This window comes from Triticum aestivum, chromosome 6B, assembly GCF_018294505.1.
Source record: "Triticum aestivum cultivar Chinese Spring chromosome 6B, IWGSC CS RefSeq v2.1, whole genome shotgun sequence".
In the NCBI taxonomy this organism is placed as follows: Eukaryota; Viridiplantae; Streptophyta; class Magnoliopsida; order Poales; family Poaceae; genus Triticum; species Triticum aestivum.
In genome coordinates, this window is record NC_057810.1 from 28,396,511 (window position 1) to 28,417,818 (window position 21,308).

General features: G+C 45.2%; 2 protein-coding genes across 2 annotated transcripts; one reads left to right on the plus strand and one right to left on the minus strand.

Annotated features, from left to right (window-relative positions):
• Positions 1-728: 728 nt before the first annotated feature.
• On the minus strand, positions 729-17,424 carry LOC123135515 (uncharacterized). Its single transcript, XM_044554598.1, has 23 exons — positions 17,160-17,424; positions 16,567-17,045; positions 15,821-16,038; positions 15,261-15,352; positions 15,106-15,163; positions 14,916-15,007; positions 14,763-14,820; positions 14,471-14,619; positions 13,924-14,090; positions 13,663-13,808; positions 13,267-13,557; positions 12,399-12,539; positions 11,915-12,169; positions 11,602-11,739; positions 11,234-11,524; positions 10,924-11,094; positions 9,157-10,120; positions 8,992-9,080; positions 7,936-8,040; positions 6,686-7,846; positions 3,121-5,250; positions 2,816-3,011; positions 729-2,380 (listed from the first exon to the last, which is right to left on the minus strand). Exons 2-23 carry the CDS (start codon positions 17,027-17,029, stop codon positions 1,374-1,376), a joined length of 8,382 nt encoding a protein of 2,793 aa, XP_044410533.1. The 5' UTR covers positions 17,030-17,045; positions 17,160-17,424; the 3' UTR covers positions 729-1,373.
• Positions 17,425-19,792: 2,368 nt separating this feature from the next.
• LOC123138694 (uncharacterized) lies at positions 19,793-20,902 on the plus strand. Its single transcript, XM_044558616.1, has 4 exons — positions 19,793-19,998; positions 20,079-20,412; positions 20,483-20,578; positions 20,657-20,902. The coding sequence occupies exons 1-4, from the start codon at positions 19,931-19,933 to the stop codon at positions 20,900-20,902; spliced, it is 744 nt and encodes a 247-aa protein (XP_044414551.1). The 5' UTR covers positions 19,793-19,930.
• Positions 20,903-21,308: the final 406 nt, after the last annotated feature.

The window sequence follows — 21,308 nt, forward strand, 5'->3', positions numbered from 1 at the left end:
AAGTTCGCGGACGGGTCCTGGTGGGCGTTGATTGGGTGGTGGGTGGGAGGAGGAGCAAATCCGGGGAGGGACGGCAGCAGGCATTGCAATCGACATATGAGAGGGAGGAGGAGGAGAGATGGTGCCTACCTCAGCTGCTGTGCTTCAGCTCAGCTCCGTCATCCATGGATCCGCTGCCGTCTCCATCGCCGCCTGTCCGTGAGAGATGGAGCGAGGGATGGGGCGTGGGTCTGGGGAGCGTTTCTGTTTGTCTGATTGCGCTCGAGTTGAATGCGCTGTAGGCAGGCGCCCGTCCCGTTGGTCAGGCCGGTAATAATAAGGCCGTCGTTAATGCCCCTGCTTACTCCAGCAGCGAGGGGCAGGATGAGGTGAGGCGAGGCGAGGCGAGGGATGCGGCCAAGTCCACTCCTCCACCTCTTGGCTTGGGCCTGGCTGTCTGTCCGTCCTCACGCACGACACCGCCCCCAAATTCAATCCATTCCATTCCTCCATCCCCCACAATCAATCATGCCAGTCACGCTCTCCCGGTCCCGGATTCATGCCCCGCCGCGTACGCACGCACCGCACGCACGCACGTCCCACCAACACGCACCGCACCGCTTGCAGTTCCTCGGGACACCGTCCACCGTACTTCCACAAAATGTACATAAATAAAGGAGTATAAACGAAAGAAGAAGAAAATGGCAGTAAAACACCGTCCGCCCTTCCTCGAGCTACCCAAAAAGAAGTGGACAAGGTAACCAGGTGCAATACTGGTCCAGTTTTTTTCTCAATATAAATAAATAAATAAATAAATAATGCCGCACTAGTAGTAGTAGTAGTTAATATCACATTCCCCTCCCGACCCAGATCGGGCTCCTCCCCTGCGATACATGTCCATGTGCACTTTAGTTGACTTACCACACCATACCTCGCCATGTTTACAGACATTTTCTGCCTCCCACAGCAGGCTGCTTATTTTCTCACCACATGGGATGGGATCCAAGGCAGCTCAGCCACCTCACCTAGCTCCATTTCCCAGCCGAAACCAAACCAAATCCTCGCACCACCCTAAAAATGCACTCCTACTTACTTACATTCACACTGTCAGAGATCACAAGGACCCATCTCAGCCTGCCAAAGGCCCAAAGCAAGGCAGTCAATCAGCCACCCAGTCGTGGCATTCGCTGAAACCACCGGCACTTGTATAAACAACTTACTGGAGTTAGTTCAAAAAACCGCTGCCATATCAACAGGGGCGTTCCTCTGCCCGCGCATCTCTCGGCTACAAGGACGCTAACGCTCGCCGCTAAAGGCTTTCTAGACCGGGCTTCTAAGTGGACAACAACAGCAGAAGAGCGAAGCAAGCGATGGCCTGCAACACGTCGCGCCGGCTAGGCTTCGTCGTCGGACAGGCACACCACCTCCGCGCTCGGCCCTGCTGCGTTGCCGCCGTCGCCGCTGCTGCTGTCAGGCTCCACGCCGAACCTGGCCGGCATGTACGGGTTGCTGTTCGGCGGCGGCGGCGGTTCCAGGCCTGGATGGTTGAGGACGGCGGGTATGTGAGCGCCACCGCCGGCGTGCTGCTGCTGGCTTCCTGGCGCCGCCGGGCCTGCTGAGGTGCTGCTGCTGCCGACGCCCAGGGCCATGTTCAGGTACGACGCCTGCTGCTGGAGCTGGGCAAACGTGAGGGCGGGGTTCGGCGTCCAGACGGGGTCCGTGTGCCGGCCAGGTGGAACAAAGTAGGTCGGGGCGGCTGAGCCTGAGCCTGGCGCTGACGGCGGTGCTGGTTGGTGAGCCGGGCCTGCTGGAGTCATGGAGGCTAGCACGGCGCCTGGCTGCGGAAACGCCGGCCTTAGGCTGTCCGTGACAAACTGCCCGCCCGCTGGAACCCCTAGGATGGCAGGGAGCTGCTGCTGCTGGTGGTGGTCCGTGGGGATGACATATGGCGGGCGCATCCTGAGGTGCTGCAGATGAGGAGAGGGCGCACGCAGCTGCTGCTGCTGTGCTGCTGCTCCAGCGGGCGGCCTGTAGCTGCCCTGTGGCCGAGGCGTCGGAATGCCAGGTGGCATTGTTCTGTAGAGGATGCTGGGTGGAACTGATTGTGGCTGGAGAGGGCGCAACTGTGGTCCGGCGGGTCCGTGGCTTGCATGTAGCGAAGGCGCTGGAACAAAAGGCGGTGATGTTGCTCCAGAGAGATTGCCAGGCCTCGCTGACTGTGACTGGACCGTCCGTGATGAGGATGGTAGAGCCACCGGCGGAGGGCGGACGTTGGGTCCTGCTGAACTGTGCGCTGCCGCTCCGATGGATGGCGATGGGATAACCGGCGGCGATGCTGCAATCCGAGCCGCTGATGAAGAAGACTCGGGTAGCTGATCCATTACAGGGCTCATCAATCTCCCTGCAACGCACAAGGAGAAAACTAACCATTACTCGCATGATCAAACGATTAAGGAGCGTCTCAGTAAGCAACAGATCTCAATGGATTTAAATTGTGCTTTGGCTTTTCAAGTCAATGTAGTGCAACCATCTGGCGTTGGGATTCCTTGAAAAGGAAGTGAGAAACAACAAGAAAATGACACTCCTCGCAGATCACACATGTAAGGGTTTCACCGTACAGAAACAGCCAAATATACACAAGGTGCTGGTAAATGAATCATGCAAGGACACCATGCTCCATCTTATATGTTGATCAAAAGAAAAAGAAGCGTTTCGAAAGATGTGTATCAAACAGAAATATCACAGCGAGCAGAGCTAAATGCTGAAAGACTACCTATGACCAGATCATTGTTTTGGAAAACAAACGAGATACTCTAGCAAACAGTTAGGTGGATACCATGAGATGCAACTGATGGCGTGAACTCGCGTTGGAAATTCTCAGCTAGTGATTTGCTCACGTAAACTTTCTGGTAGATACCATTCAACTGAGTCCGCTTCACACGATGAGCGGAATCTTCTTGTTGAAGTAACGAGTCATACTTCCTGTTTATCTTCTCTATTTCTTGGTTGCGCTCTGCCTGAAGTTGTGATCTCTGTTGACAAATAGATGTGCAGCCAAGCAAGACATGAAAAAAAACTCACGACGAGCACATGCAATTTACAGTAAAACAGATAATAGACAAACAAAACAAAAAAACAAACCTTATCGTCATGGCCTTTATCAAGCAAAGTGCTCCAATGAATTATTTTTTCCAACTCATTTCTCAGCGGTTCATCACTAAATGTTGGATTATTAAACACTAATGGCGTGACTGGAGGGAGTTGGGTAGGCTGCTCAGGACCGATAGGGATATGCTGAACTGTGGTTGATAATTGCCGTTCAGGCTGCAAATCCTGGGCTGCCGTACTGCCTACCATACCTGCTCCTTCTGCTCCTGCAGGTCGATCACGCATTGACGCTGATGGCTGTATTTCAGACTGCAGATCATGCTCAGGACTGGCTGCTGTGTTTGGTTCAAAACCAGCTTGTCTCCTTTCTTCAGAGCGTGTTCTTTCAAGTGGGTCATGCTGAACTGTGGTTGCTGTTTGCAGTTCAGGCTGCAACTCCTGGGCTACTGTCGTGCCTAGAACACATGCTCCTTCTGCTGCCACAGGTCGGTCCTGCATCAAGGCTGATGATTGTATTTCCGATTGCATATCAGGAGCTGCCACCACACCCAACGCATCTGTTGATTCTGCTCCGGCATGTGAATCCAATGAGGTTGATGGTTGCACCTTAGGCTGCGAACCTCGAGCAGCAGTGGCGCCCATGATACATGCTCCTTCTTCTGCAGCTTGATCCTGCATTGAGGTTGACAGTCGGGCTTCAGGCTGCAAATCACAAGCTGCCTCTGTGGCCAGAATACCTGCTGGTTCTGCTTCTGCTGGTGGATGACGCAAAGTTGCTAAGCTTTGTTGGGCAGGCAGACTCGTACTCTGTTCCACAGGCATTGAGGCTGGTGGTTGAATAGCATGAGGTGTCACCATGCCCGATAACTCTACACCTGCATGTGGATCCAATGAAGGTACTACATTTTGATGGACAGACAAACTCTGCAGACCAGACACAAAAGGAACGCCCCGCATTGAGGTTGATGATGATTGCATTTCAGGTGGCAAAACCTCAGCTGATATGGCACCCAAGGTACCTGCTTGCTCTGCCTCTGCTGGCTGATCCTGCATTGCTGCCTCGGGACCCACGATACATGCTTGTTTTTCTGCAGGTTGATCTTGCATTGAGGTTGACTGTTGCACTTCAGGCTGCAAATCGCAAGATTGGTTCAGGAGACATACTTGATAGATACTTGATTGGCAAGTTGCTAAACTTTGTTGGGCAGGTACACTTACACTTTGTTCCACATGCATACTTGATTGGCAAGTCTGAGTTTCAAATTCAGTAGACACTGGTAAGGTAGCTGGGCTAACTGGTGACTCCAAGTGGACTTGATCTGTATCAACAGTGTCATCATTGTTTGCAATAAGTCCCCTAACAAGAGAATCTGCAGGTTGATTCTGCATTGAGGTTGACAGTTGGACTTCAGGCTGCAAATCACAAGCTGCCTCTGTGGCCAGAATACCTGCTGGTTCTGTTTCTGCTGGCGGATGACGCAAAGTTGCTAAGCTTTGTTGGGCAGGCAGACTCGTACTCTGTTCCGCAGGCACTGAGGCTGGTGGTTGAATAGCATGAGGTGTCATCATGCCCGATAACTCTACACCTGCATGTGGATCCAATGAAGGTACTACACTTTGATGGACAGACGAACTCTGCAGACCAGACACAAAAGGAACGCCCCTCGTTGAGGTTGATGATGGTTGCATTTCAAGCGGCAAAACCTGAGCTGATATCGCACCCAAGGTACCTGCTCGCTCTGCCTCTGCTGGCTGATCCTGCATTGCTGCCTCGGGACCCACAATACATGCTCGTTTTTCTGCAGGTTGATCTTGCATTGAGGTTGACTTTTGCACTTCAGGCTGCAAATCGCAAGATTTGTTCATGAGACATACTCGATAGATACTTGGTTGGCAAGTTGCTAAACTTTGTTGGGCGAGTGCACTTACACTTTGTTCCACATGCATACTTGATTGGCAAGTCTGAGTTTCAAATTCAGTAGACATTGGTAAGGTAGCTGGGCTAACTGGTGACTCCAAGTGGACTTGATCTGTATCAACAGTGTCGTTGTTTGCATTAAGTCCCCTAACAAAAGAATCTGCTCCTTCCAGCAACATACTTGGATTAGCAATATTTTCTGCCTCAACATGTCCAGTATTTCTACAGTCACCAATTGAAGATTCCTGATGCAAAATTAAAGGTGTTTGTGATCAGTTGTCTGGCATCACTAGACTATACGCAATGACAATGAACACATAAATAAATCAAGTATGATGATACACGGAATCACGAAAAGCAAAGCAGGACACACTGGAATGACCACTATGTGCCAAGTTTTGGAATGTGCAAAATAAATACTATTTGTGTCAAATGGCGTAACTTTGAAAGTGCTTTTCAACAAGCAAGCGACATAAATGCTCAAACTAATATAATCGACAACATATGTAACTCTCGATGCCTACGGCACAATAGGCAATCAAGGCTGGAAAAATGATGATTGACTGCATACACAATCTGGACAACCCAAATACATGGTGGTGCATATTCATTTCTTTTTGGGTCTATACATGCCATCATTCCACACACACGACACACTATCACCAAGGTGGGACTATGGCATGGTGCAAGTGGCAGAAACTTATGGTGGCGAAGCAGCATTTTGAGGTGTTGTTAACTTACCATTTAGTTTATTTTCCATATTATCTCTAGCCATGTTTGTTAGGCACACACCTGTCGTAAGAGGATGGGGAGGTTACTTTCCAATTATTCTTGCGCCCATGGTTTTCGAGTCGCGACTCGGATGAGTCGCTTTGGGCTAGCGACTCGGAAAAAGTCAAGCCTGCAATTCCGACTAGCCGTGACTCACGACTTGAGTCAACACTAAGTTGAATCGACATTTTTTTGCGACTCATCGACTAGTCGCGCGACTCGAAAACCATGCCCTAGTTTTCCTGTCTGCCACTTTGCTTTTTCAGCTGCACCTACCTATCTATCTCCACCAAGGCACCACCAGGCCATAAACCTTCAAGCATGCAGCCTCGTAGAACTACCTGTTGTGTTCCACTCACAAGGAACACAACTGCAAACTAATAGACCAACTCGTCTCACTCACAATTAGAATGGGGAACTGCAGCAAAATAGCTCAGTTTTGGTGATCTGCTAATCTTCATCATTTAACTAGCTGCAAGATATAGCTCCAGGCAGTTGCAGTTCTATGTGCAACCTATGGAGAGTCAGTTGACCCCACAGGTTGTGTAATCACTCTAACTTCATTCTTGATATTGCATCAAAAAATCATAATTCAGAAAACTTATTGCTCTACCACTGCCACTGGCTTGAGGTTAACTCTTGCAAGGAGTCAGGATTAAAGCACAAGCAAGTTGTACCAGCACACAATCCTCAACAACAACAACAATAACAAAAACAATAACAACAACAATAACAACAACAAAGACTTTAGTCCCAAACAAGTTGGGCTGGGCTAGAGGTGAAACCCATAAGATCTCGCAACCCACTCATGGTTCTGGCACATGGATAGCAAGCTTCCACACACCCCTAGTTCTCTGGTGATACTCCAGTCCTTCAGAATAAATGCATTCTGGAAAGTGAAAATTATACCTGACCAACTGAATCATCATTTGCAGGAATAGTACTTGATGAACAACCAGCTCTTTGTGCACCCATGCCATCAGAACTAAGGATGGAGTTTCCTGGAAAATCAACAGCTTCTGATGCTGGTCCTTCACCTGAGTCCACAGAAGTTGCAGCTGGCTCATTTTCCATTGCCTGTGTAGATATGCCCCCTGACAGAACTTCATTTCGTACTAATGCAATTTCCATTAACAATCCATCATCTAATGACTGCTGGTTATCTGACACAGAACTTTCAACAATATGATACTCGCCACTCTGCTCCTTAAAATGGATAAATTCTTCCATAACAAAGTTCGAATCTGGTAGAGCAATATGCTGATCAAAGTCTTGATCTAATTGGCCTGATTTTGCTACCTGGTGGAGATTCTCCTTCAGATGTCGCTCTACAAGCCACCTATCAGATTGCAGTGCCTCGAGTTTGTTATGTTGGAGGCTCATGTGGTCCAAAAATGCATACATAAGCATAGTGAACCACTGAACAGTTAGCTTTATTTTGTCACTCCTGGTCACTTCATCAATGTGACTTTTACGAATATGCTCCAGAACTAAAGTGCACACTGCCTTCAGTCTGAGAACGTTGTTCTGTGTGTACGTGTCTAAACCTGAGATCTCAAGCTGTTGTTTACAAAGGATATTCTTTTCTCTCAAGGAGAAAACATTGTCAATTAACTCCATTCTTTTCTCCACGATCATGTTAGGAAGGTCATCCTTTGACAAATGACATTCTCTGTGAGTTTCTTGAACAGGCTCCTGCTCCTCTGAGATCATGTGATCAGCACCAGATGAGACCACTTGGGTGTCCTCCCATGAGATTTGGGTGTCCTCTACTGACACTGGTTGACCATTGATGCTAGTTTCAATTGAGATTTGGGTGTCCTCTACTGACACTGGTTGACCATTGATGCTAGTTTCAATTAAGATTTGGGTATCCTCTACTGACACTGGTTGACCATTGACGCTAGTTTCAATTGCTCTATCTGGATTTTTTCCCTCTGGGAACCTTAATCTTCCATAGATGAATGATGCAAGCTCTTCATTGCACTCACAGTTCAAGCTTTTTCCAGCAAGGGCAATCGACTCTCCAGAATTTATCTTATACTTAAGAACAGAAGCAGCATGCCAACACTGAAGAAAATGATTAAAGAACGTTGGCATATTTGATAAACATAAATATGAAAATAAAAATACAATGACTTTGCGGGTGTCTTTCTTACCAAGGATATGATGATTGCGTGCAGTATGCTCACTGGCTCTGTAACAACTAGATGATTCTTCAAAAAATACTCAAACAACTGTTCAGCCATAGCTCTTACATCATCCTGCATTTCCAATTTACACAAGATGCTCATTAGCCAGGTAAGCATGAAGAATCAATGCAAGAGCAAAGCAAAAGAATGAACAAATGAGAAAGGCACGTAACAAAAATCAAAAGAACCATTAGCGAGAATATTTTCCATATTCCAGTACTAAATCTTTGTTTCACATGGGTGTCAACTGTCAAGAATGTATAGTCATTAGACATATCAGATTAAATTACAGGAAGTGCAACAGAGCATATCTGAACTGCAGACAGTCAAGACAAATTTAGCAGCTCTTCACTTTGGGTTACCCTAATCACAGTCCTCAAGACAGGCATATATGAAAGCTCTTGAGAATGTACAAGAATTGGTGTGTTAAACTACATAAAACTCTTCTACGGTATAACTTTTAGCTTGTCAAGGTGAGTCAGACAAGCTTTAAACATTGACTCTTGAGTTGTGACCTACATAAAACTTGAGGGTTAGTGTTGACTTATAGCCTACCTGACATATTATATCTGATTACTAGTTGCACAATTTGTCCATGAATAAAAAAATTGCCATGACAAACTAGCCAAAGACGGAAAAAAATACTCCCTCCATATCACAATATAAGAAGTGTTTTGACACTACGATGGCGTCAAAACGTCTTATATTTTGATACAGAGGGAGTAGAGACCAACCATCGAAACAAGGGAGCAAGGGTTGGTCTTACTACCATTTATGTCAAACATTAAGCCCCACTAGATGTAATTGTGGGCACTCACTGGCAGTTAGTTTAGGCATTTTTTATATAAGTCCCATTCAGGTACAAATGCAAGATTAAATTTAGGATTTTGTTTGTTTGTTTTTGCATGCAGATAATAACGAGTTTGTACACTTTCTGTAACCTTCTGTACATTAGCAGAACATATTCTAAGCATAAGTGACTTCGATGCATCCTGCCAATAGCAGAACTAAGAAAATTCATACCGGCAATTGTAGGGCCGTAATTAGTTTTGACAGCTCTTTCTTAAGTTGGACGTGAAGATTCTTGGGTGTGCTCATCCGTTTTTCCACCCCTTCAGAACAAAATTGCATCAGAACATGTAATGAATATATGCAGCAGAATGTATTATATGATGATGAACATGATACCTAATGTTTGTTGTGTGTCATCTAGTGGTTGAAGAGCAGGACTCGATGTAGAATTTTCAGGCAACACATCATGGTGATTGTTGTCATGTGAACTTTTTGAAGATGGACCTGTGATTTCGCCAACCTTTCTACGCTTCCTTCTGGTTTCATTGGCTTCTTCTTCAGCAGGAACTTTGGCTGGTTCTTCCATGTTTTGTAAGATGTTATGGCTTGATTGTGGTGGCTCAGATATATAGCTCCAAGAGGGAGATTTTCCATCCAGTAAATCTAACCAGAACTTAGATGGGTCTCCATCCAATGCACACATTTCCTCTTTTTCACCTACTAGTGTGATGTTTCTTGAGTAAAATTTACCACTCATGTTAGCTTCCGATATGCATGTGCAGTTAAGTTTGGTGCTGCCTACAACATTTGTGGCTAATTTTTTCAAGAACTCTGAAACTACTTTATCCATAAAGTTGTCCCTTTCAGAGTTTTTACTTGCACAGTTGTCATGCTTAAGCTCATCAAGTCTAGTGAAGAGACATGATGCACCCCAACTGATAAAGGAATGGCTTGCGCTGTGTGTTATATCCTTCTTATCAATAAGCATGCCCTGTTTTGCAAGCACAAGCCACTTCTCCTCCATTGTCAAAGGAGTGTATAAGCGAAAAATGCTTGGATAGCTAAGATGTGACTCTATTTTGATTCTTTGAAGAGCCTTTTGATCAGTAAGTGGGTTCCAGTCACTATTATATATGATAATGGCATCAACAGATGACAGCTCAATACTTGGGAGGCATGCATTTGTTTCAATCAGAAAAACAAATCTCCCCTTGGTCTTGTCATTGAACTTATTAAGTGCCATCGCTTTCTTCGAGAATGATCCACAAAATCCAACACGTTCATATGACTCTGGGCCAAATTTGTGACGCACAACAGTTTCCAAAGTATCACCCATTGAGCTTCCACCTGGTACACCAGACTGCCAGAACATGCCAAGAAAACATGCTGAGTTAAGAAAAAATGAAGGAGTTCTCAAAGACACAAATTTCATAGAGGAGCATCAAGGGAATACTTCAATAAGAAATGACAACACTGCTGAGTACTTGAGGGAACATGTTTGGAACAATAAGTGAAATGGCGCTTGCATGTCACTTGGAGGAATTTGTCATATATTATTTCTTTTCATTGTTAATTACTCGATATAAGGAAAGTACTTTTGCACGTCATGGCAACACCATGTTCACTCGTGTAAAAATCTACTGACATAAATAGCATATTGGCATTTTATGTGGCACTCATGACATCGCACCTGAAGCAAAATGCAAGCAAGATAGCTTATGAGCATATTGTAGTAATGTAGAGATTATCCCTGGGGGGGGGGTCATGGGGACTATTTTATGATTATTCAAAGCTAAGATATTAATTATACAAGTTCAGCTTCTAAAACATTTATGGCAGCAATGTTTTAAAAACAGAGATTGTATGGCATAAAAAAGGAACAGGTGCCCTATATGTTACCGTACAATCAACAGTTAGGACACAGAAGAGAAATAATTAATAATAGATGCATGACTGAACGAATACCATATAACAATTTTCAGAACCATGATTGTTGATTTGTTGATGAACTGATTACCATCAGTATTAGCCAATAGATAACATGAAAGCTTCTAGGATGATAAATCAATCGTGTAACATGCAACAGCTACAGAGATCTAAGATTGGGTAAATTATGCCACACATGACCATAAGTAAAAGAGAGTGATGCCATGAGTATCTCACTTGAAAAAGAATAATGACTCTTAGCCTCTTGTTCCTTATTGCTTCAAGCATTTTTTGAAGAAGCAGTAGCTTGCCACATGCTTGCACTCTCGTAACTATAGGATCAGTCTGATCATGATTGTTGACAGGAGGTCGCAGGGATTCATCAACAAGGTAAGGGTCATCACAGCACTATAACATAACGACAAGAAGAACAGATAGAAGTCAGTAACAGAGCCATAACTTTGCAGAAAAAGGAATAAAGTACATGTACTGCAGACTGCATATAGACTGTAATCATACAAGCCGTAAATTTGTTTGCAAAGCACACCTTTGAGAGAGACATAATAATGTCATAAAGAGCTTTATCACTTTTCATCTGCGACTGGAGGACAGATGAATTTGAAAGCAGTATGGAACAATATGTCTGTAGCTGCAGTTGTGAAACATAAGCAGGAACCCAGTGCTCCAATATTTTTGAAGAACCTGCTTGACGCTCATATGCAATATGGCTTTTGAAGTTTCCTTTCAGCATCATAAGAGTCTCAGCAGTATCAACGTAACTTTCTTGCTCTCCAGAATTAAGGAATGCTTGAAGTTTCACGTATTCGGGAAGATTATCCTGCAAAATAACAATATTTAGCATGGCTTATTTGTGGTACAGAAGCAATTTTACCGGCCAGAGCTATTGATAGGCACCTTAATTGGGGAGCTCACAAGCAACATTCTGAAATCAGTGGGAAATTGCTTCAGTTGTTCGAGGTATTGTAAAGCTGACTTTTGATAATAATCAACTATGACTGCTTCCCAACCAATGTGTGCTATAGGTTCAATATCCTGTGTCATGGCAGAGAGATCACAATTAAATGGAAAGCATAAGTTTGAGAGATGGGCTAGGGGTGTAGTAACAACGACATCAATATGATACAGGTGCAATCTATGTGCTCTTAATTGGTTAGCAGTATTTGCTCAATAAAACTAGGCAAGGAAATACTTAGCAGTTGGAACTTACCTCTAGGATAGCATCAGGATGGGATAAGAGAACCTGTAACATACAGTGGCTTCCACTCTCATAGAATTCCAAATCTCGAATTAATTTGAGCTCATCTTTCCCCCCGTCATACACAACGACATTGATAAACGGTGCCAACTTATTGAACTGAACCTCCCATAAAGACAGAGAACCAGGAGTTGTGAGAATCAGAAAAGGTTGGCTGACGTCAGGTAATACAGACATTGTGAATAGCACGGTCTTTATTACATACTCCTGCATAACAAATGAGTTAAGCATCAAGTCCTTTTTGTTTAGGAAAGAGTTCAAAATTAACCAAGTACAACTGTGAGAGATGTACTTATAATGCTAAATTGTTGCATCCATGTAAACGAAGCAATAGAACAACTCACCATGCCGGTGGCCATAACTACTACAAACAAGAATGTGGGTGAAAAACTAGAGTAGCTGGACTAGTCTGCTAAGCTACTTGCATGGTTCCTACCTTATCATCAACAAGAACAGCACCACAGGATTTGTGCCAGTACTCTCGAAGGTGATTGACTGAATACAAGTGATCATTGTCAAAATCAGGATGGCACCCATCTGGCAATCTCTCAAGTTTCTGGAATGAGCTTTGCTTAACCTGCAAAGGCAAGTAATATTAAACAGAAGAGCTTAAGTACAAGTTTCCCGAAAATGTATAAGTTTCAAGCACTCTCGTATAAGTAACTTGTGACAAAGAGAACAGCGATAAAGATATTGTCAATGTCGTGGTAGTTCAATAAAGCCAGAAAAAAAAGAAGTGTAGAAAGACAACATGGTGCAGTTAATGTGCACTTAAACTTTCATGGACTAGCTAAATACTTATGAGTTGCTATGGGAGTTAAATAATCATGCCTATAAAAGTTTTCTTTTTTTACTGCATGAGTTGTTTCTAGAAAGAAAATCTCAAAATATATATCAATTAAATCAATTAATCATAAGATCATGGTACATCTGTCTACTACATATAATGTATGATAACTAGAGAAATTCATTTCTCGGCACTTAGAGGTAATCTCTGAAGGGAGGGCGAATGGACCAACGCTGACTCCGATCTTTATAAGAAAAAAAAAAGGAAATTCATGGAATTAGCAGATCAGTCAACACACAGTTTTCAGTTTTCTAAGTCTTGGTGGCTAGTACAATGGATCATCTTAAACAGAAAAAATCATAATAGTATACACAACCTAGAAAACTGGTATTACATTTCTGTGATGTTTATCTTCGAACTGATCAGACTATATTTTCTACCAGTCATGTCATGCATGAATTAAAATAAAAGTAATATCAGGCAAGCTATAGCATTAAAATTGGTTTTCCCACCACACCTTTGTTTTTTGGGGAATAGATGATTGTTTTGCAGCTTCACGGCGGTTCTCGTAATTCTCTTTAAGTTCGTCAGCTTCCGGCGTACGTAAACAGGATAAAGTCTCTAGTTCCCATGTTGCATGATCATAGCCAAGACCCCTCCATTTCACTAACCATTCAAGAGTACAATATGAGACACCAGATGAGCAAAAGAAATCATCCGAACAGAAGAAATCCTCAGCCAATCTTGGGGGCACAAGTAGCCTCTTCCTCAACAGGCGATGTGGTTTAGTCCACTCCTTCCAAATTGTCTGGGGAATCATTTCACAAGAAAAAACATAAGCATGGATCTTTTGCAAAGCCTCAGTCATCCTTCATAGGCACGAAGAAATAAAGTTCACCGCAAAAGTAATCACCTTTTCAGTATGAGTCCTCTTGTTAAACAAGGAAAGAAGATCAGGACCTCCAGGCATGACACTAATATCACCTTCTGGAACCCAACGGTTATGGACATGCGCCAGATTCTTATACTTGACAAAATACTGCTTGCTAGTTTGCATCCCTACAAACATAGAAACAATAAACAGAAGCACTAAATTAGGAAATAGAAGGCAATACTGCTAGGATAAATTTTGATTTTGTTTCACGCAAGATTTTTGTATTTGTTCTTTGCTTACCCTCAGCCTTGACATCCCACACAGACTCTATCCCATCAACAATATGATGTAAGCCAAACTGCAACCTCTTTTTCGTACAGCTGGTACAGAACCAATTTCCAAGAGACAAATATTGATCCAGACAAGACATATGGTACCTACTTTTGCAACCTTTTCCATCACAGGACCTATCATCAATTGAATATATACATTAGATCATCACAAAGTGAATAGTGTGCATGATGGACCAAAAGTGTATGCAGAAGATCAATAATATACAAAGATCAGATGAGAAGTTTTAATAGTGTGTTCTCTTACCATGCTAGGCAGTATAAAAGAACAGGAGATTTACAAGTTCAAAATTAGTTTTCATAAAACAGGTCAAGTAACCAAAATTCAGGATCTTCAATACTTGCACATATAGGGATGTACTTGCTCATGAATTGAGGGTAGAATATTTTCATTCACAAACCACAATAATATGTTCTTATGCTATCCTAGAGATATGGCTTCATTTGCACTACTATTTTCTGTAGGTAAAGCTGATGAAAAAAACAAATTGACTTACCTAAAAGTTCCTGGGGATCCAAGACCACAGGCAACACATATGTTGGGGTTACCATCTGTTCCATCAGATCGGGCCACCTGGAGATGTCCTGGAGCTGAATTTTCTTTCTGAACGCTAATAGGTTCAGCATCTCCAAGTGTGCTCTTAACCTAACATGATATCAAATACCAAAGGTTGAACCCCATACGGTTGATGCATAAAAATCAGAAAGCACATCAGGGGGAGGGGGGGATTGAGAAGACGTTGCCAAGAGAATTGAAGGTACTCCTGAGCTGTAGTTAGCGAGCGCTACCTCTTTGTGATGAATAGTAGATATTGGCCCACTTTGCAATGATGGTACAATGTTTTGCCTGCAAAATGTTAACACAGAATTAACATGTATTCAAAAAATACATGCCTAATTGCCCCGTATCAAAGAAGTCACGAAGGCTGAAAAGGAAAGCACCTTGCAGGGCCAGTGTGTCGATCTCTATCCTTTGCTGGAAGACTGCTTTCAGCCGCTATATCTTGCACATCGGTACGTTTATGTGGCAGTACCTACAACAATTAAAAACAAGGGGGCAAGAGAACTGATGCATAAAAAGATATTGCCAAAAGAATTGAAGTACTCCTGAGCTATAGTGGGAGAGGGCTACCTCTTCTTGATGAATAGTAGATATTGGCACAGTTTGCAATGATGATAGAATGTTTTGCCTGCAAAATGGATGGTTAACACAGAATTAACATGTATCCAAAAAATACATGCCTAATTGCCCAGTATCAAAGTCATAAAGGCTGAAAAGGAAAGCACCTTGCAGGGCCAGTGTGTGGATCTCTAGCGTTTGCTGGAAGACTGCTTTCAGCCGCTATATTTTGCACGTCGGTAGGTTTATGTGGCTGTACCTACAACAATTGATGACAAGAGATAGGTAACTGTCACTGCTTCAAATGGTGTCCTATGGAGTAAAAGGCACCGACTGTTGTTGGTGATTGGCTGTTGTAGTGTCTCTATACAGTTGCTGCTATAGCATGGAAAGTATAGTATTGCATATTGCATCTTCTCAATTAATGTCCATATGCACATCATTTATCCTGAACAATCAATACATGCAATAGCACTTAACATACTTGGCTTCCACTTAAGAAGATGACTAGCCCAGCAGAAGGCTAAAGACAAGTATAATAAACCCTCTGCCAGTAACATGGAGGCAAAGAAAGAAGTATTGCAAAATTTGATAGATCATGCACCAGATGCCATTGAAGTGTCCCAAGAACTCACAGTAATGTTCAAAGAGTTTCCATTTTTGCATAGTAAAATGGTGGAATTAGCTCTGACCAAAATGAAATGCAGACAGTGGAAGAGAGACAAACCTCTGAAAGCGGTGTAGAACATTGGTCAACTCTTGTGTCTGAAGTTTCATGTAAACCAGAAATAGGACTTTTGGGAACTTTACAGGCAGCATGGCTTGAATGTCCCTTGCTTTTTTCAATCAACCTCCTACCTTCACACAGAATAGCAGTGTTGCTGTCTGCCACATGCCCGCTTGAAGTGTTCTCCTTGCCCATCCTGTCAGGGGAAGCAACTACAACTGAAAATTTAAGAGACAAGTTAGATATGATAGTACTCAGATGAATTAATGCAGGCTAAATGACCAAGTTGTACAACTAATAGGCAGGTTTCATAAACTAGAATGCAGGCTAAATGCCAAAGAGTAACACATATATGGAAATTTTCATGTTGATTTGGTGCTCAAACAAAAATGGTTTTGTATGATTGCGCCTAAATGATGGTGCCCTAGATATGTCCCCCACCTTGAAGCCTAAAACCTTGACTAGTTTGCGTCGACATACTAATGTTTTCTGTAAAACTGTCTTCCTTTTTAATGCACAGAACATGACGCAGTCAATGATGCCTGACTTGTGTGCCTACACATTATGGCATTCCCATATAAACCTTCAGCTATTCCTAACCACTAGGCAACCCTGATGATTACAATGTGATTTGATAACAGAGCAGGTAAACCAGCACAGGCCATTAAAATTATTTGTCTCAGATGATGGGGCCATCCAGCCTTTAAGCAAGTACAGCAAGAGCCCAACATGAGAGGAACTAATACCTGAGGCACCCGGTCTTACGCCCGTCTTGAATTTCTTGATGTAGCTTCTTGCATCCATTCTTTTTCGCCGCTTCTTCGACGAAGAGCCAGCATCCCCGTTGCTCGCATGCTCACTCATCACTTGCTCCTCTGCACCCATCCTAGAGCCAGAGCTTCCGTCTGAACCTCTTGACAGAGAATTGGGCACACTGCTCTTCTTAACCGCCCTCGACCCTCCGAGCGGCGCTTCCTCCACCGCTCTGTTCTGCTGCCTGTCACAAGACGGTGTCATCACATTTGCCCCCGCGGAACCCCTCTCCCGACCACCAGGAAGGGGTGTGCTCCGACCTGGGCTCCCCGGACCCGACGCGCCTGGCCCTCCGTGCGGCCGCAACCGGGGAGCTTCCGGTACAGCCTCCGGGTTGCTCCCCGCCACGCTCCCGCTGCTTGTCGGCGGCGCCCCTCCCGGGCGGCTGTTCCCCATTTCGCTGCTCTGGAACCTGGAATCAGTGGGTCACAGAGAAAAAATTCAGTCAGACACGGGGGGGGGGGGGATCCAGTCAATCGCAAATCCGCAACACCGGAACTAGAATCCCAAAAAAGCCCGCACCAACCGCGCGACGCCGAAGGAGAGATCGGAATCGCAATCGAGCGCCGTGCGCCGCCCGCGCGCACACGCGCCGGTCCGGGGGGCAAAAACCCCCAAAATCAGAGGTCGAGACCAGGTGCCGAGGGGCGGAACCCTACTCCCGGGCCAGTCCCCTCCCCGGAACGCGCCCGCGGAAGGCGCGCCGGCGGGCGGGTCCGCGGAAGGGAGGGAGGCGGCCCCGAGCGACGGCGCGCGAAACAGAGGAGGGGGAGGCGGGCGGGCGAGAAGCGGGGTACCTCTCCGGGCGGGCGGGCGGGCGCGAGACGGGCGGAGAATGCGGGCCGGTCGCGGCGGCGGGCGGCGGCGACGGAGGCTAGGGTTTAGCGCGATCGCGCGGCGGGCGGCGGGCGGCGGCCGCGACGGGGTTTTGAGCGGCTCCGGTGGGAGAAAGACGGGGGAAAACGCCGCTGTTACTGCCTGCCTCCTGGCTCTGCTTCTTACCCCCCCCCCCCCCCCCCCGCGCCGCGGCCACTGCAGTGGCTTCTGAGATATGTCAGGTCTTTCCCCTACCCCCACCATTGGACCAAAAGGGTTGGATGTAATAATGTCATTATTGGATAATAATTGTAGCGCATTTATTGCGGGGCGGAAAAGACGAGGGACATTAATTCTATAGACCTGGAGTTGGTGCGAAAAATCACAAAACTGACCTTTGGCCAAAGTTCAGCACAAAATGGCCCTCTTTTGAAAATATTTCATAAAATGGCCCTACACGCATGACGCGCGCACCCGGGTCGCCATGCTAGATATCATAACGCCTCGGTCAACGGTGCCACGCGCGTCGATGCTGACTGTCACGTCGGCTTGGCCTTGGGCCCATGACGCCTGGGCCCAGGGCGCCATGGGTTGTACCACGACGCCCCGGCCCGGGGCGCCATACCCCTTCACTACATAGCCGCCCGAGCCCCTCTGCTCTCTGTTCGTTCTTTCTCTCCTCTCTCTGTTCTTTCCCCACTCCATGGCGCCCCTCAAATCGCCCCTCCCTCTCTCCACTCAAGAGCTGCAGATCTGAGCCGAAGATCGATGGATCCGGTTGCCCTTCGAATCCTCAAGGTATTCTCCTCCCTTTCCCCTCTTTCTATTGGTTGAAATCTCTCCATTTGATTGATTTGGGTGAAACCCTAGTTCATCCTTTTGTTGAAATGTATAGTGGGTTTTGGTGTGATAATGTAGGGATTAGTGTGATTTAGGATATGTATGGCTTACAATATGTATGATATAGGATTATTATGAAAGTGCTATGAATTTGGTTAGGATATGTACGCACATATATATGGTGTATGGAAGAATTAGTGCAAATATATGGTGTATTATGTTGTAGAAAATTATATGCACATAAATGGTGTATGGAAGAAGAATTAATGTAGAAATTTTGCACATGTATGTATGTTTTTGCACTAGCGCGGATATTTGCAAATGACAACGGGGCTACCATATACATTTGTAATTTGCAGGATGGCTTCTCTTATCCATCCATCGTATGATCAATTGCATCGTGGACGGTTCATGGCAGATGAAGGAAGGGTTTTTGATCAGCTTCACCTGAGGTCCGGTTCGGTTCATGACAAGATGAAGTATGACGAGCGATACACGGAGTATATCCGGAAGACCGAGCTTCTCCCTTTCATCTCACTCGTGTCTCGTTCGATGCCGAAGATGAACCCTTGTGCGATCACGACACTCGTTGACCTATGGCGCCCTAAGACGCATACTTTTCACTTCTATGCTGGGGAGATGACTGTCACTTTGCAGGATGTTACTCTGATCACCGGACTTCCCATCAAAGGAGAGCCTATTTGTTTTAGCATAGATTCTGATGGATGGCGTGAGATTATGGTTGGACTCATAGGGAGGGAGCCAGGGGTACAAGGGAAGTCCGCCGGTGCAAGTTATCATTGGATTGCTGAACACTTTGGGGAATGCCCGGCTGATGCAGACGATGAAACGGTGCAGCAGTATACCAGGGCATACTTGTGGTATGTAGTCAGCCGGACTCTTTTCTCTGACGGCACTGGCGTGAACGCTTCCTTTATGTGGCTTAAGCTGTTTGCTGGGTGGGAGCATGGACTCGACTAGGGTACAGCGGGCGGTGTTGGCTTATTTGTATCGTCAGGTAAGTAGTTTTGCTTATAATATTGTGTTCACCATGTAGAAATTTTCTCTAGTTTGTAATGACATATTTCTTATTTGTGTGTAGCTGGACAAGGCGTGTCGTAGGGGCGTGAATCTAAGAAACGTCGTCGAGTCAAAGGAAGCCAACATTGGTGGTCCGATGCTTCTATTATCGATCTGGAGTTGGGAGCACTTGCCACTGGGGCGGCCGACACCAAAGGGTTACGACCGGTGGGATGATCATCATGACCCGGACCGTATGCCTACATGGGCGTATAAGTGGGATAAGGTTGAAGGTTTTGTTGGCAGTTCAAACACCACGTATTTGCACTACTGCAACGAGCTTGACATCATGACCCTGGTGCAGGTTATCTTAGTAGCCTCTTGCTTTGTCTCTTTAGTTTGTTCGGTTTTCCAAAATTCATACTAACAATGTAGTTTTTTCTTAATCTTTGTTTATAGGTTACCTGGGAACCATACGGAACGGAGGGCAATATTGGTAGGGGAGCTGGTTTTATTACTTTCAGACTTAACCCAAAGTGTCTACAGGAAGCACACTTATGGCGGATGCGTTGCCCATTGATTTGATATTATGATGTTGAGTTTTATCAGCCACAACGAGTTATGACACAGTTTGGCTTATTTCAAGAGACCCCGCCGAAGTACAAGGACACTTTGCTACATTTGCATAGGTAAGTGCTTAGCGGCGACTAATGCTTTGTCCATTGTTTTCAAGATACTAACAAAAATGCAACTGTCAAATGCTATGCAGTCTTGACAAGATGAAGCAGAAGAGTATAAAAAAATGGGATCGAGAGCATGACATGTATATCCAGGAGTTCAAGCACAAGCTCAATAAGATTGAGCTTTCATTGCGTCAACCGACTTCTAAGCCTCCCCGACGGCCTTTTGATACGGAAGCATTCAACAATTATCTTGTGTGGTTTCGTTCCATTGCCCGTACTCAACTTAACGCACCCACATTTCAGCCAGGGGACATATTACATGAACCCAATCCAGGTTTTGATCGGATGGCCAATATGGAGTACAACAGGCTTATTAGAGATGGTAGACGGTATGAATCGGCGCCAACTAACCGCTTTGTGGTAAGTTACCGTTATATCTATATGCTTGCCTACATTGTGCCAAAATGATTTGTCCTATTGTGTCCAACAGCAAAACGAGCTCTCGAAGCATGTCAACGACGCCGATGAGGCACTCAAGTACCCTCCAGGTGAAGAGTCGTACAATAAGCTTAAAGCTTTTGTTGAGGTATGACATTTGATAATTTGCTTTTCATACACATTTTTGAGGTATATCTCCTTACTTCATGATATGTCAATTTCATAGCGGAGCAAGTCTTGGGCACGTGGCCTTGGTGCTCTACTAGGCTGCTGTTCCACCGATGTCGCTGTCCCTACAACTTCGAGGTCAAGATCATCATCAAGCGGCACCCAGCAGCAAGGCGAAGAATCAGTTGATGACATGGAGGAGGAGGGGGATGAACAGACGCATGATGAGATTAACACCTGCAGATGCCCGATGCGCCTTAGCCTAGTCAAAGGCGTGGAAAGTATACTCCGGGCAAATAAGTAAGGAAGGCACGTAAGGACCCGGTGATCGAGGCCGCCTCAGAGGAGGAGGAGGAAGAGGAGGTGGAGGTGCCGCTGTAGAGGAGAAGGCGCTTAGTGAAGGGGAAGGATGCTGCACCGGCTAAGAGGGTGAAAGGAAGGAAATAATGCATTTGTCTTCAACTATGTAGGAAACTTTGTGGTGAACTATGTATGGAACTTGATGCATTTGTGGTGAACTATGTATGAAACTTGATGCATTTGTGGTGAACTATGTATGAACTTGATGCATTTGTGGTGAACTACGTATGAAACTTGATGCATTTGTGGTGAACTATGTATGAACTTGATGCATTTGTGATGGTTCTCTTCTACTTAATGTACTTGTACTGAACATGCATCAGTTGACAGCATGACGCCCTGGGCTGGGG